This window comes from Canis lupus, chromosome X, assembly GCF_048164855.1.
Source record: "Canis lupus baileyi chromosome X, mCanLup2.hap1, whole genome shotgun sequence".
In the NCBI taxonomy this organism is placed as follows: domain Eukaryota; kingdom Metazoa; phylum Chordata; class Mammalia; order Carnivora; family Canidae; genus Canis; species Canis lupus.
The window spans coordinates 13,239,432-13,257,304 of NC_132876.1; the positions used below are offsets into that span (position 1 = coordinate 13,239,432).

Consider the following 17,873-nt stretch of genomic DNA (forward strand, 5'->3'; position numbering starts at 1 on the left):
TGGAGACTACTTTAGAAAAAAGGAAGCATCTAATCCAAACCCCTCATTCCACTCTCGGAGGAAAAGTAAGATACAGAGAGAGGAAGGGGCTTTGTCCAAAATCACGCAACAAGGGAACCAGGCCCTCCTAGGTCAGTGCAGAGGAAAGAATCCCTCATTTGGAGAGAGATCAAATCTTCAAGTTTGTCACTGTGTGTGTCACCTTAGACAGCTGGTAGGATTAAACAGACACAATAACATCTATAAAGGTTGTGTACAGTGTCCGCCTATAGTAAGTTTCAATAAATGGTCACCATCATTACAATTTCCTGGGACCTTTGGCAAACCCATCTTTGCATGTGTATGACATAAGCCAAGAGATTTTTTTTTAAAGATTTTATTTATTTATTTATGAGAGACACACACACACAGAGGCAGAGACATAGGCAGAGGGAGAAGCAGGCTCCTTGCGGGGAGCCGGACGTGGGACTCGATCCCGGGACTCCAGGATCAGGCCCTGGGCTGAAGGCAGCGCCAAACCACTGAGCCACCCGGGCTGCCCCAAGCCAAGAGATTAACTTGAACACTGGGAAAAGTGAGATGTCCCTGCTGGTGACATCAGTCATCAAACTGCTTTGCTATGACTTTCAATGTGAAGTCCACCTGTAGGGCTGATGAACAAAATATGAGATTCTTCTAACTTCTAAGAATGAAAGGAAATAAGCATTGCCATGAGAGATTAGTGTGCACTGTCTGAGAAGCTCATGCTAGCATATTGGTTTACCTATTTAATCCTGAATCTGACTCAGTGTCGATTTTAATGTTTCTAATTAGTGCATCTTGGGAACTGGCAATGTCTCTCTCCAGCCCTCCCCTGGGGAAACAACCTAGATGTAGGGTCCCTCCTCATTCTTTCTCTGCCATTTGTCACTGTTTATTAAGACATCTGGCCATCATTAGGGACTTTACTTAAATACAAGAGGAAATAATAACATGTTTCTCAATACAATAACAATAACACTGTATGCTGTGCAATCCAATACAATCGCTACCAAAGTATAAGCAAATTGTAGTTTGGTGAAAAGACAAATGGACATGGGTCAAGAGGAATCCTTTCCTTGCATGATTTTGCCAACAAGATCCACCATTTTGGACAAGTCCCTTGATCTTTCTAAGACTATTTCCTTGTCTTGTACATTTTAAATAAGTTTGCCCACATCTGTGCTGCATGGCTCACGAGGTTGCTATGATGATGATGAGAATCTAAGATTTACTGAGTCCCATGACTATGTACCAGACACTGAAATCAATATATATTTACATAATCTTGTTTATTTTCCACAATCACTTCAAGGGGTAAGTATCATCAATTCCTATTTTTATAGATGAAACTGAAGCTCAAAGAAGCTTAACTTCTATTAAGGGCCAGGGACAGGATTCAAACCCAGCTCTGGGCTCCTAACCATTCCTCTGTGCTGCACTTTTATCGCTACCTGTCAGAGCCCTACCTAGTCTCTCAGCTAGAATTTTACTAGGAATCAACCAAGTCTTATGCTAGATATTTCTTCAAATCCAACAGTACAGACTAACCGCAGAATTAGTCTTAATCTGAACTGAAGTCTCTAGTTTACTTACGTATTTTTTTAAAGATTCTATTTATTTATTCATGAGAGAGACAGAGACATAGGCAGAAGGAAAAGCAGGCTCCATGCAGGGAGCCCGCCCGATGTGGGACTTGATCCCGCACCCCGGGATCACAACCTGAGCGGAAGGCAGATGCTCAACTGCTGAGCCACCCAGGCGTCCCTCTAGTTTACTTATTTAAAAATGACTTTTGTAGGGGCACTTGGGTGTCTCAGTTAAGCATCTGCCTTCTGCTCAGGTCACAGTCCCAGGGTCCTGGGATAGAGCCCAGCACTGGGCTCCCTGCTCTGTGGGGAGTCTGCTTCTCCCTAACCCTCTGCCTCTGCCTTTGCCTCTGCCTCTCCCCTGGCTTTTGCACGCAAGCTCTCTCTCTCTCACTCACTCACTCTCTCTCAAACAGATAAATAAAACCTCTAAAAAATAAAAATTAAATTAAATGGTTTTCGAATTCTCTAAGTCTTTTTAGAAGTCATTATGAGAAAGGATAAGATGTTAATCTCTGCAGGTGATAAGTACTACTATTCATTTTTTTTAATTTGGCTTGGACAATTGTGCCTATTTCTGAGACCTTGGAAAAAATATAAAAGCCATGAAATCTGAACAAGACTTCTCTCCTAATACAACACGACTCCTGATGCAATCTATAGAAAGAATACACGTTCCGTTGAACTTGCAAAGAAAAAAAAAATTAAAACATTTTAAGCAAAAATAAAAGATTTAAGATCCATATAACACTAATTGTATATTTTTAACAGCAAGTATGTCTCTATTATAAAGGATATTTTATGTTATCTCAGAATTAAAACACAAGAGGCCCCTCTGTCACAAACCAAAGCCCCCATCATCTCAGTGAGTGCTCTCTAGAGAGCCTTGACAGGAACAATCTCAAGTGACAGTGCCAAATGTGGGAGACCATGATGCAGAATTGGAACCATGGAGTAATTAGTTCATTTTTTTTCTTTCATTCAAAAAGGACTTTCTCAAGGACTATGATTCATTCCACAAACATCTGTGCAAAGCCATGTAAGGGGTAAGAAAAGTGGCATGGTTCCCTCTCCCTCCACACTAGAGGAATTTTCAATCCTGTTTCAGGAGAATAAGAAAGCCTAGCTGAAAAACAAGACAACTCTTAATTGCGCTTGCTCTGTGCTAAAACCAATGCCAGGTGCTTTCAACTGTATTATCTCATTGAATCTCCACCCAAACTCAGTGAAAAAGGCCTGACTACCCACCCCTTTAGAATGAGAAAACTGAGGTTCATGGAGATTAGTAAACTTGCCCACTATAGTTAATAACACTGTATAGCATATTTGAAAATTGCTGAGAGTAGATCTTAAAAGTCCTCATCACAAGAAAAAAGATGTGTAACTACGTGTGGTGATGGATGTTAACTAGATTTATCATGGCGATCATTTTGCAATATAAACAAAAACCGAATCATTATGCTATAGACATGAAACTAATATAATGTTATATGTCAATCATACCCCAATTAAAAAAAAAAAAACTTGCCCAAACCATACAGACAGTATAAACAGGCTCTATTTCATATCAACATCCTGAGAAAAGTTTCTTTATATTCTTGTCCTGAACATATTGTCCCCCTCCAAAGCTGCGGTTAAAGCTTCAGGTATCTTTGCTGCCAGTTATGGTACTCCCTCAGATTTCAATCCAACTGCCCAGAACATAACATACTTGATTACTCCTTCCGAAATGAAAGCTAAATGCTGTAATACATAAAACCAGACCCAACAAAATACTCCTGCAGCCCTCAGTCTAGACAACTTCCAGGTTATTGATATGCAACCACACATTGCTGACCTCTGCTACTAAACCTCACCTTTTGAAGGTGGCAATTTCCCCCAGCTTCTGTAAAATTCTTTCTGAAAACAGGCACTATTCACATGCAACAGATAAGAGGAACAGTCTCACACTTGCATTGTAAGACTTTAGCCTCTATTGTAGGAACCCACAGGTAGAGAGAATCAAGGGATTTCATTGCCAAGAAAGAGTCCCTTCTTCAGGCTGCCAAGGATGTAGCAAGTCTGTGCTCTTTGGCAAAAATGCTTTTGGTAAGTCTTCTGACATCCCTCTGAACAAAGCAGCAGGAAAAGTTAATGCTCAAAAGCAAAAGGCAAATACACTAATGTACTCGATATCAAAAAATTATGGTAGGAAGCCGTCAGACGGAAGCAACATCAACAAGGAACTTATGCAGAAAACGGGCATAAGAACCATTTTGGTAACATTTTTTTGTAATTGCTCTATAGAAATTCTTTGAATAGCCATCCTAGTGGCTCTACTCTTGTCCATTCCTTCCTTCTATGCTGGCAGACTATCTATCTCTAAGTGGTTTAAAGGATAAAAGGAATGACATTCCTCAGAGATAAGTCCAGTTATTGTGTTATTTTATGTAAGTGATTTTGTAGTCATGTAAAAATATTTTTTTTATTTTATAGTGAATGAATCAATTATCTTTAATTGAACTTTTCAAAATGATTCTAAGGCCTCTTACGAGCACAACTCTAAACAGTATGTTCCCAGGCCAACCTTATAGGATTCCACTATTGTTTAATTCTCCAAGGAATTTACATAGAGGTTTATAAAGATCAGACACACAAATACTCTAATTTGAAAAGAAGCAAAGCCTTCCCGGCGGCCTGTAACTCTATTTTGATGTTTCTAGAACATGCATCCAAAAGCTTAGTAAGACTCTCTGGTCTTACTGCCAAATATTTTCCTCATATTATTACTGCATGTATGTTGAAGGTTTTATTTTGCAGCAAACCCTACAAACGAGATTTTTTTTTTCTTTTTGCAGGCCAGATAATTTCACCAACTGATGAAGACTTTGTAATTATTTAAATGAAATTATATCTAATGACACCAAACCAATGGGGTTAGGAAATTTCAAAATCCATATTTTTAAAAAACAAAGATGTATAAACCAAATCGTGGTCTAAAAGGCACAGAAAAATTATCTGGAGATGGATTTAGCTCTGTGAACAATTAGAAACAATACTGAAAGCTGCTCATTTATGTCCCTCCCCTGTCATCACCTCGTCTGGGTTTTTCAATAATGAACTAAGAAATATAGGGGAAAAAAACAAAGCAGGGTTTTCAATATGGTTTTTCTCTGGGGAACAATAAAAACATTAAACTTTATACATTTAAGTGTCTGTGCACCGAATGGTAGCCTTTTCATGGGAGTCCAGCTTGGGTTTTGTCTGGGTGGGGAAGGGGGAGGGAGTCTGTGAATACCCTCAGAGTCATTTAAAATATATAGTATTAGCTAATTGATGAGAGGACTAAAAACAATAGTAAGTAGGCAGCCTGGCTGTGTGCCAGGAGCAAAGCTTTATGTTGAAAGCGAGTTTACATTAGAGGCCTGTTTTTCCCCTTTCCTTATATGAAATGAACAGCTGTAATTGAAAAGCAAGGAGCTCTATGGTTTATAGAAATAGGTGTTGTGAAGAGCCTTGGCCGTCTAATTTTCTTCCTATTGCAGGGCAGGCTTCCATTGTCTGTTTTTTAGAGCTAATTTCTTTTCTGATCAAAAGGCCCACGTCGTTGAAAAGGTAGTAATGACTATTCATTTGGCTGAAGCCTCCATTCTCCAGACTGCAAGCTTTATTTAGAAATGGCTATTTCTTTCTAAAAGGAAAAGCTCATTTATGTCCTCTATAATGTCAATTAAAGTAGAATATATTTTAATTATTTATCCTGAGGAGAAACCTTTTAGGAACTTAATTTAGTATGCCTATGCTATGCAGACACTACAATATGTGAATGTGGAATGATATCTAGGCACATGGGTTTTATTTTATTTTACCACTAATGAATAGTTTATTTGCAACTAATTAACAAGTTAAATCGGCACAATTAGTGTCGGATTTCTTTAATAATATAACTCATAAAGGGATAGCCATTGGAACTAGAAAATAAGGTTGGTTGTTGGCTTTGTAAAGAAACCATTCCACAAAAGGGGCAGTTTTTTCCCATTAGAAAGGGTTATTGGGACGTTCTTCCCGTTGCTTTTTCGCGTGAAAGCTGGGCTGTGCCGGGGGAGGAAATATGTTCAGAAACAAGGGGAGACGGTGTTAATTACACAAACATCACGTTGGAAAAGCCTCGGGGTCGTAACCCGGCGACGCTTTTCCGGAGAAATGGAATTGGGGTGACGGCGGCCTGGGCGCCCAAGCGCCCGCGCGGCCAGGCCTCCCGACAGACCTCGCTCGGTCGCCCCGTCTGGCCGCGGGCCCGCGCTGAGGACAGGCGACCTCCATACCTGGCAAGCGGCGGCGCGCTAGCTGTCCCCGGGCCGCGTCCTCCGCCCGGCTCTCGGTCGCGAGCAGCGGCCCCGGAGCCTCGAACAGCCGCCGCTCTGAGACGGCGGCGCCGGGGGCACGCGGGGGCCCGGCGGGGCGCCGCTCGGCTGGCGCGGCTCGGCGCGGCCGCGGGAAAGCGCGCGCGCCCGGGGAACGCGCGTGGCCCCTGCGAGCGGGGCGCGCCACGCCGGCGACCCCGTGGAGGCCGGGCCGGCCGCGGAGGACCTCGCGAGGGCGGCTCCCGCGCGGCGCACAGTAGGCGCGCCACGGAGGTCGAGCGAGAGGAGGAGAGGTGGCGGCCCGAAGAGCGGGCCGAGGAGAGGACGGAACTGCGCGCGTCGAAGTCCGCAGCTCTCCAGTCTCTCCGAAGAAAATGCGAAAGGAGAAAAGAAAGAAAGAAAAAGAGAAAAAAGGGGGGAGGGGAGAACGGGCTGGACGCCGCCTCGAGATCTACAACGTTCTCCAGAACGCTCGCCCGAGCCCCCAGCCCGCCGTCATCCTGCGCCCCCAGCGGTCGGGGCCGATGCTCGCGCCGGGAGGTCCCGGGAGGCGACGGGCGCCCTTCCCCGGGAGCGCTGCCAGGCCTGGTGCACCCGTGCGCCCCGCTGGCGGAATGAGCGCGTGGAGTTCCTCGGCCAACCTTGCGCGCGGATAACGAGTTTTAGCTGGTTTTCCCCGCCCTGGCTTCCGGCGGGCCGCCTCGCCGCTGCAGCCACGGAAGGAAGCGGGAAAGGAGACAGGCCCAGTGGGAGGGCAGGCCTGGCCGCAGGGTGCCGGGCTCCCGGAGGCTGCGCGGCGGGGGTACGGTCCCGCGGCTGGAAGGGCCGAGCGCTCTCGGAGAGGTGGGGGGGGCGCGGGGGGGCGCGGCAAAGAGGTCGACTGCAGTGACCCGGAAGACCCTCTGGAAGCGGGACCCCGTTCCCGGGCAGGGCCTTCCTTCCTCTGGGGGGACGGCAGCCTTCAGGCTGTAAGGTCGGAGAGAGGGCGCTGAAGGCAAAGGTTGTCAAAGTCCTTGTAGTTGCTTCCGCACCTAAGGAAAGGACAGCTGGTCATTATCTTCACACCCTGCGAGGGTGCAAAGGGTCTTTGCACCTGGGGCGCCAACCGGTGGGCCAGGAGGAGTCCCGGTGTGTCTACAAAGTACAGCTCAACGAACCAAGTAAAGCAAATTCGGAAACTCGCTTTTAAAAAGTTCACCCTCCCTCCCCAAAATAGCTACACCAAAGAGCAACAGAATACGGTTGTACTGCACCCAGGAGACATTTTCGTACCTCCAGGAGTATGTCGCCACACACCTCGGTAGCTCCCAATAAAACCTTTCCTTAGAGAGCGTCAACTAGGTTATTGTTTGCAACCTACTCACCAGCCTAGAATCTTCAGTTCCTTCCCAGACCTGTATGAACAAGTGTTTCATTGGAAGCTGCGGAGCAGGGAGTGCAGTACTGCGGTTGGCGGAGGAGGAACCAACTGAATGCTTTGAGAACTAGAAGGTGCTGGAGAGGTCTCTTCCATCTCCTTGGAGTGCCGGTGACCTTTTCCAACCTTTTATAAGCGATGGTTCTACGACAGCCCCCAGCCTCTGATTTCTTGATCAAGGCCCTCAATCTGGCCTAAATACACAATCTTGGCTAGGAGCCAGAGTAAATAGTCAAGGGATGTTCTGAAGGAAGAAAGAGGATAAGCAAACCTTTTTCTTTTTTTCTTTTCTTTTTTTCTGGAAAGCTAAGCGTGTCTAAGGGTCGGCGGGATAAGTTTTTCTGCACTTACTCGAAACCGGACCGCTCCCTGGGCTCTGCTGCACTTGAAAAAAGGCGATTGATAGCTCGACCCGATTGCCAGGCCTTGGCCCCCAGAGCGGGTACCGGACACACCTTCCCGAGATGTATGCATAGGGCATCTCTTCCAAGAGTTGGGTCCTGATTGAGCCAGAGGCCCGGAAAAAGGTCCCCCAGGAGCTGAGAAGGAATCATCGCCTCCCCCCGCCCCACCCCCGCGAGTGATGGGACAGCCCCGCTCCTACTCCACCCCACCGGTAGCTCTAGGGCTCAACTGCTCAAGTATGCTTTGCAGGCAGGAGGTCCTCGGGACACCTGATTTCTGCCAAAGCTCAAAACCAGAAGACGGGGAGAGTATGAGCGCACTCTGCACCCGGGCCCCGCCAGGCCATGACGCTAGAGCCCGGGGACCCCGAGTGTTGTGATAAGCAGCCCTCTAAGGATAAGCACCACGTCTGCCCGGCCGCAAAATCGGCTGCCTCTCCTTCTAGGGTTGGGGCGACCTCGAAGCCCTGGAGGGCAGGAAGGGGCGCCTCTAGGTGAAGTTTCCAACCGAAGCCAACAAACGGCGCTGTTGCCACGCCCTGGGTCTTGGGAGCCCCAGCCCCAGGCCCAGTCGGAGGGAGCCTGAGCTCTCTTGGGAGGGCAGGGGGAGTGGGGAGGGGGTGCTTGGCCCGGTTCCCAGCCCGCCATCCGGGGCTCTGTGTGCCGCCACGGGTTCCCGGAGGCCCCAGAGGGCAAGAGAGCTGCCGAACGCGCTCTCCTCTCCGGAAGAGGTTGGAAAGAACTGGCCCTGGATCCCGCTGTGTCCCTTGCTTTCCTCGTCCCGTGCAGAGTTCAAGTCAGAGACACAGATTCCGGCTCCGCTGGCCCTGCCTCCCCGCGGCCCCCGCCTGAATCGAGGCCCCCTGGGCCCAGTACCTGCCGCGACACCCCTCCCGACCCCCGGCAGGCTCGCCCCGCCCGGCGGGGGCCTGGAGGACGGGTTTCCCTCCAGCCTCTCCCCGCCTCCCCAGCCTGCAGTGGTAACCTCGGCCGACTACCGAAGTGGTAGGGTGCGTTGAGGACGTTTCCTCGGAACTGTTTTGAAGGAAATCCGGCTTGACTCCTGCTTGGGGCTGTGCAGACCACCCCAGAGCCACCAGGCACAGAGACCGTTTTCATCACGGCCTCCGAGGGAAGGCAGGACTGTGGGAGAAAATGTCCAGGCACAATACTGGCCGAGGGACGCCTGCTTGTAACGTGAAAATGAGCTCACCTAAGTCGCGGGCTAGTCGTGATCAAATGACAAACAGCTGGGGGCAGTGACCAGCCCCCTAGATCCTCTGCTGCGGGGAGGAGTACAGACAGACCCATGCACCGCATCCCTCGTCCTGGGAAATATGCAGCCCAGGCGCTGTCACCACAACGGCTTACTTGGGTCCTAAAACTTGGAAAGAATCCTGACATCTGTCAGGCTACTGGACGCCAGGCCGCGCATCGGTTGGGTAGTTTCCTAAAACGCGCTTCACTTAGCAACAGCCTCGGAGGCCCAGAGAACCCGAGAGGGCATCTGGGGAAGGCGGCAGGCAGGCAGGGTTACCTCACATTGACTGATTTGGGAGAAGGTGGGTTTGCCTGGGAAAAATGGACTTTGTCAGCTAGTTTGGCCAAAAAACAAGTGCAGGTGGAGATCGCCAAATCATTCCGTCTCCTAAGACACGTCTTCCAGTCTGTGTCAGCTTAAGTGTGCACACTGGTGCGCGCGCCCACGCGTGCGCGCGCCCACACATACGGCACATACACAGAACCATTCCAGATAGTTTACTTTAAAAACCCGAAATCGTACATCCATTCCAACGACTGCAGCCCCTGACTGCGGACATTTGCTTCCTCCCGGCCAGAAAAGCAAGAGAACGTAGCCCAGGTGGAACCCAAGCTTAAGGGGCTGGTTTAGAGACCCCAAATTTCCAGGAGATGATGCCGGCTGGGAGCCAGGATCCTAGTGCCAGCCTCCGTCCATCCCAGAGGGGGCTAGCCTGCTCTACGCCACCACCCCCCCAAGTCACAACGGCATACTTTTAAATTCGTGCAGTAAAGGGGGGAGGGGAGGTCCCAGCGTGCAGGTGCCCCAGGATCGCCTTGGTTTTGCATTAGCGCTAAAAACCTGGGGGGTCTGTATTTTTTTTTCCACACTTAGGATTTACGCTTTTCTTTTGGTTCCCCATCTTTCCACGAGGCTGGGGGCAGGGGACCACACTGCGCGGACACCCTATTTCAGTCTCTGCCACTTCTGCCTGGCTGGCTACTCCTTCCCACCCTCGCCTCCGGGAGTTTCAAACGCTGTGCCACTCGCTTAGACTGGCGAAGGCGATTGTCCGGGTTCCCTCTCCCCGCGGCCGGAGTTCCCGAGACACTAGTCTTTGGCAGACAACATGACATGCGAATGGGTGTCCCGCTCCGAGTCTCGAGGCTCTGGCCAGGATGGCTGTAAAACAAAAAAGGAGAGGGACGGAATCCGTTAGCAGAGCCTGCTCCCCGGGGAGGCGGCGCGGCTGCGCAGCGAGAGCAGCGCTCAGTGGTCCCGGCAGGTGCGCGGCCAGTGGAGGGGGCCCTGCGGTCCGCCCCGAGGACGGCCTCGGCTCCTCTCCGGCCACCGTCCCCCCCCCCCCCCAACCTCCAAGAAACTTTTCTTTCACTTGGAGAGGCTCCGTGTTGCCATGAAAACGGATTTTCCAAGGGGCCCGACCCTCCCCCTCAGGGGCATCGGACTGGAAAAACCGAAATGGCCAGAGAGCAGAGACAAAAAGGGGCCGCCAAGCGGGGGCCTGGAGCGAGAGAGCCGAGGCCGGCTCACCCCCTCCGCCCCCCACACACTCCCCGCACCACCGCGCGTGAGCGCCTCCGCACGGCTCGGGCAGCGGGCGGCGGACTGCTCGCCTTCGCTCCAGCCAGCGGAGAGCCTCACAGCCCCCGTGCGCGCCGCCGTTCCGGGGCCTGTCTCCGGGGCCCGGGGCCCCGACCCCGGCTCGGTCCTGGCGCCCCGGCCCGCGGCTTGCTGGGACCGGGGCCGACTCCAGGGAGGGCTTCGCGGAGCCGCAACCCGGGACGCCTCCGTTGCGTCCCGAGTCCCCCAGCTCGCCTGGGTGACTGGCGATGCCGCTGGCCCTAGCGCTGGCAGCAGAAGCGGTCGGAGGACCTCCGCGCAGACAGCGGGATGCTTTGCAGGGTGGCCCCGGGGCCAGGCACCGCTCAGTCCAGATGCGGCTGCAAAGTTGTTTTCTGAACCCCGTGGGCGCCTCCTCCCCCCCCCCCGTCCTGCTCGCGCGCCCCCTCCCCCCTCCGTCACCTCCTCGAGTTTCGTTCTTTCAAACTTTTTGAGACCCTAATTGGTGGTCTCTGAGCGGCTCTCCAGGACTCCCGCCTCCTGAATAACTCTCATCACGTCACCGGGCCCAAGAGGGGCGTGGGGGTGAACGAAAGGGCTCCCCGAACTTTTTTTTTCCAGTGGGGCCGAACGGGGACTCCGTGATGATTGGCCAGGGCGCATCACTGTGAGCCTGTCAATCACGGGGCCTCCCGGTGGCGAGGGGCGGACCGAGTCCCAACCCCGGGGGATCCGAGCAGGTATATAAGGGACCCGGCGAGCGCCCGGCCAGACTGCGAATGCGGCCAGCTCGAGACGTCGCATCAGGTGCGAGTAGCCTGCGGGTTCCTGGCGACTTGGCGCGGAGCACTTTGGCCAGCCTGCCCTTCCCGCCTGACCCGCTGGCCCGCCGGCCCCCGAGCGCCCCTCCGACGGAGTCCCCAGGCCTTTTCACCGTGGCCGCTCCAGCCCCGGGAGCGCCTTCTCCTCCCGCCACTCTGGCGCACCTTCTTCCCGCCCCGGCCATGTACAGCCTGCTGGAGACCGAGCTCAAGAACCCCGTGGGGCCACCCACCCCAGCGGCCGGCGCAGGCGGCCCCGCAGCCGCCGGCGGCGCAGGCAAGAGCAGCGCGACCGCAGCCGGCGGCGCGACCGCAGGCGGCGGCAACGGCGGGGGCTCGAGCGGCGGGGGCGGGGGCAGCGACCAGGACCGCGTGAAGCGACCCATGAACGCCTTCATGGTGTGGTCCCGGGGGCAGCGGCGCAAGATGGCCCTGGAGAACCCCAAGATGCACAACTCCGAGATCAGCAAGCGCTTGGGCGCCGACTGGAAACTGCTGACCGACGCCGAGAAGCGGCCGTTCATCGACGAGGCCAAGCGACTGCGCGCCGTGCACATGAAAGAGTACCCGGACTACAAGTACCGGCCGCGCCGCAAGACCAAGACGCTGCTCAAGAAGGACAAGTACTCGCTGCCCGGAGGCCTGCTGCCCCCGGGCGCCGCCGCCGCCGCGGCCGCCGCGGCCGCCGCCGCCGCCGCCAGCAGCCCGGTGGGCGTGGGCCAGCGCCTGGACACGTACACACACGTGAACGGCTGGGCCAACGGCGCGTACTCGCTGGTGCAGGAGCAGCTGGGCTACGCGCAGCCCGCTACCATGAGCAGCCCGCCGCCGCCGCCCGCGCTGCCGCAGATGCACCGCTACGACATGGCCGGCCTGCAGTACAGCCCCATGATGCCGCCCGGCGCCCAGAGCTACATGAACGCCGCCGCCGCCGCCGCCGCCGCCTCGGGCTACGGGGGCATGGCGCCCTCGGCCGCCGCCGCCGCGGCCGCCGCCTACGGGCAGCAGCCCGCCACCGCCGCCGCCGCGGCCGCCGCCGCCGCCGCCATGAGCCTGGGCCCCATGGGCACGGTGGTGAAGACCGAACCCAGCTCGCCGCCGCCCGCCATCACATCGCACTCGCAGCGCGCGTGCCTCGGCGACCTGCGCGACATGATCAGCATGTACCTGCCACCCGGCGGGGACGCGGCCGACGCCGCCTCGCCGCTGCCCGGCGGCCGCCTGCACAGCGTACACCAGCACTACCAGGGCGCGGGGACTGCCGTCAACGGAACCGTGCCGCTGACCCACATCTGAGCGCCCGCCTGCGCGCGCCGCCCCTCCGCCCCCATCCCGCCCCGCACCCCCGAGTTGGGACGCCTTGTTGTTTAGCTTTGCTTGCCTGAGACTGTTGCCTTGTACCGATGATGGGGAGGACAGAAAGTTTTGCCGTAGCTGTCGGGTTTTGTACAAAAGCAAAAAGAAGTCCGGAGCAGCGGAAATGGGACTTTCTAGAGCTCGCCTACCCCCTCGCCGCTGCCCCTCCCTCCCCTTTTGTAGGCTGGGAATCGCTGTGATGTTTGCAAAGAAAAAGCAGCCCCCCTCCTCCTCGTCCTCCTCCTCCTCCTCCTCCTCCTCCTCCTGGGTTCCTGGGTTTTTCTGTTGCATTTGAAAATGTTGTCGCGTTAGTTTACTGTTAGCCGAGGAGTGAGTGAATAGGAGAAACGTACTCTCGGGTGAGGCTGGCCTGAGAACTGCAACGCCTCCTCCCCCCGTCGCGTTGCACGGCTTTTCCTTGTGGGTTTTGGGGGGGCTGACCGCGCGCAGTGGCGCGGCGGCTCAGGCCAATGTTAATTTATAGCCAGGTGTGCGTGTGTCTCCCGCCTCGCCGCCCCTGGCCGCGGGACCGCTTCTGTCCAGTCCGCATTTAGGCTGTTGAGTTGGTGACTTCTGCCGTGATCTGTTTGATATTTCGTCGCGCTAATGTATTCGGATTTCGTTTGGGTGGTTGGGGAAGGGGCTATTTTGTTTCAGGTTTTTCAAGGTTTTACTCTTAATTCCTAAATGAGAGATCAATAAATTTTATAACCAACGTGATGGAGTCTTGGTAATTTTGCGGGCCTGGAACTATGTGCGGGTTGGGGAGGGGACCGCCACCAACTCGGTCTTAGAGCCTCGGTCCCGTCCCGGGGCGGGGGGAGGGGGGCGGGTGGTGGCGAGCGTGATCTGGAATGCTTTCTGACTCCTGGTAATCCCAAACACTCCAGCTCCCAGTCTTTTCTACGTAAACTCCAAGAAGCAAACGGTCGGTCCTGCGGGAGCGTGTGCCGGGAGCCGACACCCGCTCACCGGGGCGAGCACCCCGCGGCCACGCACTTGTTGATAGCGGCGAGCGGCCGCCGCAGGAGTGTCTGCCGCAGCAGCCACGCGGGGCGGGGGGCGGGGGGCGGCCGCGGAGACCGGCCAACCGCGGGGACACCTTTACCTTTGTGCACTGGGGCGGGAAGACACTTGAGCCGGGGCTGAAATATTTACAAAACGAAAACCTTTCGGAAATCTCAATTATCCTATTAAAAATAGATGGTTACAGGAATCCCTGGCAGGAAATAAGCGCATTTCAACCGTGGTGGCTGAAGCCGCGGAGCTAGCATTCAACACTGGAAGGTTTGCTGTTTGGTTGTTTCGTTTCTTTAAAGATTTTTATTTATTGAGAGAAAGAGCGAGCGAGCCAGAGCACTAGCGAGGGGGAGGAGCAGAGGGAGAAGCAGACTCCCGACCAAGCTAGAGCCCCCGACGTGGGGCTCGATCCCAGGACCCCGAGATCATGACCTGAGAGGAGGCAGACGCTTAACCGGCTGAGCCACCCGGGCGCCTCTAGGAGGTTTGGTTTTAAAAAGTACATCTGAGACTTGAAAAGATCCCTAAAACTCCTCCAATGGCTTTTTCTTTTTGACTTGTCAACCCGGACCACCTATTTGTTTTCCAGAAGAGGCTCTGTCGCCTCCCAAACCTCGAGCCCGCTTTCTGCTCCTCCTCCCTCCCCTCCCCCGCAATCCCTGACCCTTAGGCATTCCACCGTGCCCCCCAAAGGCCTTTCGTTTCGCGCCCGGCCACACGGCCCCAGTGTATCTGTTTGGGGCCTAGGAAGAAAACAAATAGAACCAGTGTTTTTTTACCCCCTCCTCAGCTGTTTGAGGTGATTTCCTTAATCCCTTTAATCCTGTTACCTCGCTATCCCAGAATAACTAAACTCGGTCTTTCCAATAAGCTTGGCCTGGTGCACTGTTTTTATCCTCATCCACTCTTGATCACAGGTTTCTTTGCTTGAGGTCTGCTGGGACTCTGGGCGACAGAATCTCCCATAAATTGGTCCGAATTCCACATTTCCAACCGGCTTCCTTTGTGCGGGCCAGCCATTCACCTGCGGGCCTGGGCGGGCCCCAGGGGGAGGGGCGGAGGCTTTCTGCAGCTTCGGGGGTCGTGCCCGCTTTTTACACATCACTGCCGATCCCGGAGACTAAGCTCACCACGCCTCTCCAAGAAAGGTCGGGTCTCCCAGAGAAGGCAGCGCCACCCCTCCCCCGCAAACGCTGGCACGGTCTCCCCCTCCCCAGCCCACCGCGCTCCAAACCCCTACTTTGCAGCTTGCGGCGGGAGGGCGGCCGGCGGTGATTTACAGACCCTCGCGCCTCGCCCTCCACCCGGAACTCCTCCCGGGCCTGCTGCGTCGGGACAGGGGGACAGGGTTCGGGCGAGGTCTCCGTACCACACCCACCACTCCCCATCCCGGGGTCACAGACCCGGAGCCCCTCCGGCCTGCTGGGTGCTGCAACCACCCACCAGGCCGCGGTCCTTGCAGCAGACCCACAGGCTGCCAGGTCGGTGAGCCTCGAACCTCACTGCTCCCCCGCCCCCCCCGCCCCCCCACCCCACTCACACACCGTCGGGCCCCGTGCCCCGAAGTCCCCAGGGCGGGAGGAAACTCTCTTGTCATCTCCACCCCCCTATTCATATCCTTCACAGTGTTTGGGCCTCCGTAAAATACCTGGCCGTAGGTTACTCTGGGTTCAAATTGCTAGCAATTGTGGACACAAGTTTGGTCTGAAATGACTCCAGGAAAGGGAGGGTGAAAACAAGCAATTCCGCCCCACTGAGGGGGCGGTGCCAACGGGGGAATAAACTGACGCTGCTTCTTTCGGAGAGTCCATTGTGCTGCTGCCTTCTTAGAAGTGCCAGGGTCACCCTTTCAGCGGGTTTCATATACTGCTCACTCCCTCTCTAAGCATCCATGGCTTTGTGCTCCACTTGTCTGATTTCCAAATTGTCTCTAAGAAAAAGAGTTTTTCATCAAATCAGCACATTTGGAGGATTTAAATATACACGGAAGATTTTTTTTTTCTTTTTTAACTTCGGCAGTAGGGAAGAGAAGGGAACTGAGCCCGAGGGAAACTTCCATCCCCTAGGCCAGAGTTTTCAAACTAGAGCACCCCCTCCCTGCCCCCACTCCTCCCACACACACACACACACACTTCTTGCAGGATAACTGCCCCTTCCTCTGTTGTGGAGATCCCAGTTCTGGTAAGATTGAACTTGAAATAAAAGTTTCAGCTCTTGCATGGTCGTCAAACCCTAACTCCTGCCTCTTCTAGCTTGTTTTACAAGAGGAAATTGGCCTCTAAGGGCAACGTAAGGGCTCAGGATCGCTAAGCTGGGGCACTGAAGAACCAGCCTCCCAGGCCTGAAGGGCTCTCTGATCCACACAAGAGGGAGAGAACCCCAGGAAATCCCAGCCCCAGCTGCCTCTTAAGCTCATAATGCAGCCGGGTCTCTACAGAAAAGAGGTAGGTAGTTCCTGACCCGGACACACCCCGTAGCCACCTCTTGGTGAATGGTGATGTGAGGTGCATAGCCCAGGGTCCTTACACAGTGGAAAAGACCAGCCCATCTTTTAGCTTTCTGCTGACAGGAACAAAGCTACCTTGTGGTGGGAATTATCCCACATAGAGATTTTCTTCCCTGGCCTCTCCATACAACTCCCCTCATTAATCTCCCTTCTAGAAATCTACACGGGGAGAGGGCATCCCAAATACAGACCAACATTTATAAACAGACGTTCATCAGAGAACTCCTTATAATGGTAAAACTTACACAACCCAAATGTCCAATGAATAGGAAGAGGTTGTTTAAAATATGTTTTCAAAAAAGACCTCCTTGCGGATATTAAAAAATGTGTGTGGAGAGATTTTAATGACAGGGAAATGTTTAAAACACAAAGTGAACAGAGCAAGATACACAAAAGTACGTTCAGTATGTATGACCTATTTAACAATAAGGATATACAACTGGAAAAATATGCAAAAATGCAGGGTAGTATGATGAATACTGGTTAGTCTTCCTTTTATGTTCTCATACTTTCCAATTTGCTCTGATAGGATTGTATTCCTGTTATCACCAGAAAAGGCAGGTTAAAAATAATTCTCTCCCTGTCACAAATACAGAAATGTGTCTCCTTGTGAACGAAGAAAGTTCCAGCTTTCCCTTCATTTGTTTGGGGGCGAGGAGGGGGCGGGGAGCCCCCAGCAGCAGTAATCCCCCACTCTCCTCCTGGTTGGGGCCTGCAGTGAGCGCACCAGAGCAACCTCCCGCCAAGCGCCCTCCTCAGTAAGCAGGAGCAGGATCAGATTAGTGCCGGCTCCTTCATTCTTCAGACCCACTCACTGGAGAAAAAGACCTCCTTGCGAGCCAAGCTGAACAGCCAGGGCTGCGGGAAGCAGGGGCCACTGAGGAACCAGAAGGCACATAAACCCAGGAGCCTGAGCAACCCTCGTTACCCTCTTGGGAGAGGGGCAGAAAGTAAGCCCCTAGGTTGGGTCCCAGGCCAGGTGAAGGAAGGGCTGGATGAGTACCCACCCCACCAGCTGGATGGAACACAATATGCTGTGTCCCTCCTCTCCACGGCCACCATCCTCATCCACACAACTGACATTTCTTGGGGGACCACTGCCATGGCCTCTGACCTGTTCCTGCTTCCACTCCGCTCCCCACTGCTCCTCTACACACTTTCTCCATAGAACAGTTCTCTCCACTTTTCAAACACAAATCCTATCATTGTCGCCTCCCTTCTTAATAACCTTCCGGTGGCTGCCTACTGATTGCTCTTGGAAAAGTGTCCCAACTCCTCCAAAGCTTTGTATGATCCAACTCCTGCCCAGCTCTCTGAGCTCAACTATTCCCTCCCTCAACCCCAGCCAGGATTCCTCTGGGCAATGTTTGTTGAGTAAATAAATCATAGTTCCTGATAGTTTCACATCTAAACCAACTTTAAAGTCCATTAATTGACTAAGATAAAGATTGCTGTGCACAGTACCTTTTTTTATCTTGTGGGATTTCCCCAAATCTGTACATAAGATGCAGATTCTCGGACAATAAAACCTAGCAAAAATATATCATTTCTTTCCTGCCTTGGGGCTTTTGAACTCAC

The 17,873-nt window shown here is 53.4% G+C and overlaps 1 protein-coding gene across 1 annotated transcript; it reads left to right on the plus strand.

Moving 5' to 3' along the window:
• The first annotated feature begins 11,371 nt into the window (after positions 1-11,371).
• SOX3 (SRY-box transcription factor 3) lies at positions 11,372-13,484 on the plus strand. Its single transcript, XM_072815410.1, has one exon. It carries the CDS (start codon positions 11,372-11,374, stop codon positions 12,707-12,709), a length of 1,338 nt encoding a protein of 445 aa, XP_072671511.1. The 3' UTR covers positions 12,710-13,484.
• Positions 13,485-17,873: the final 4,389 nt, after the last annotated feature.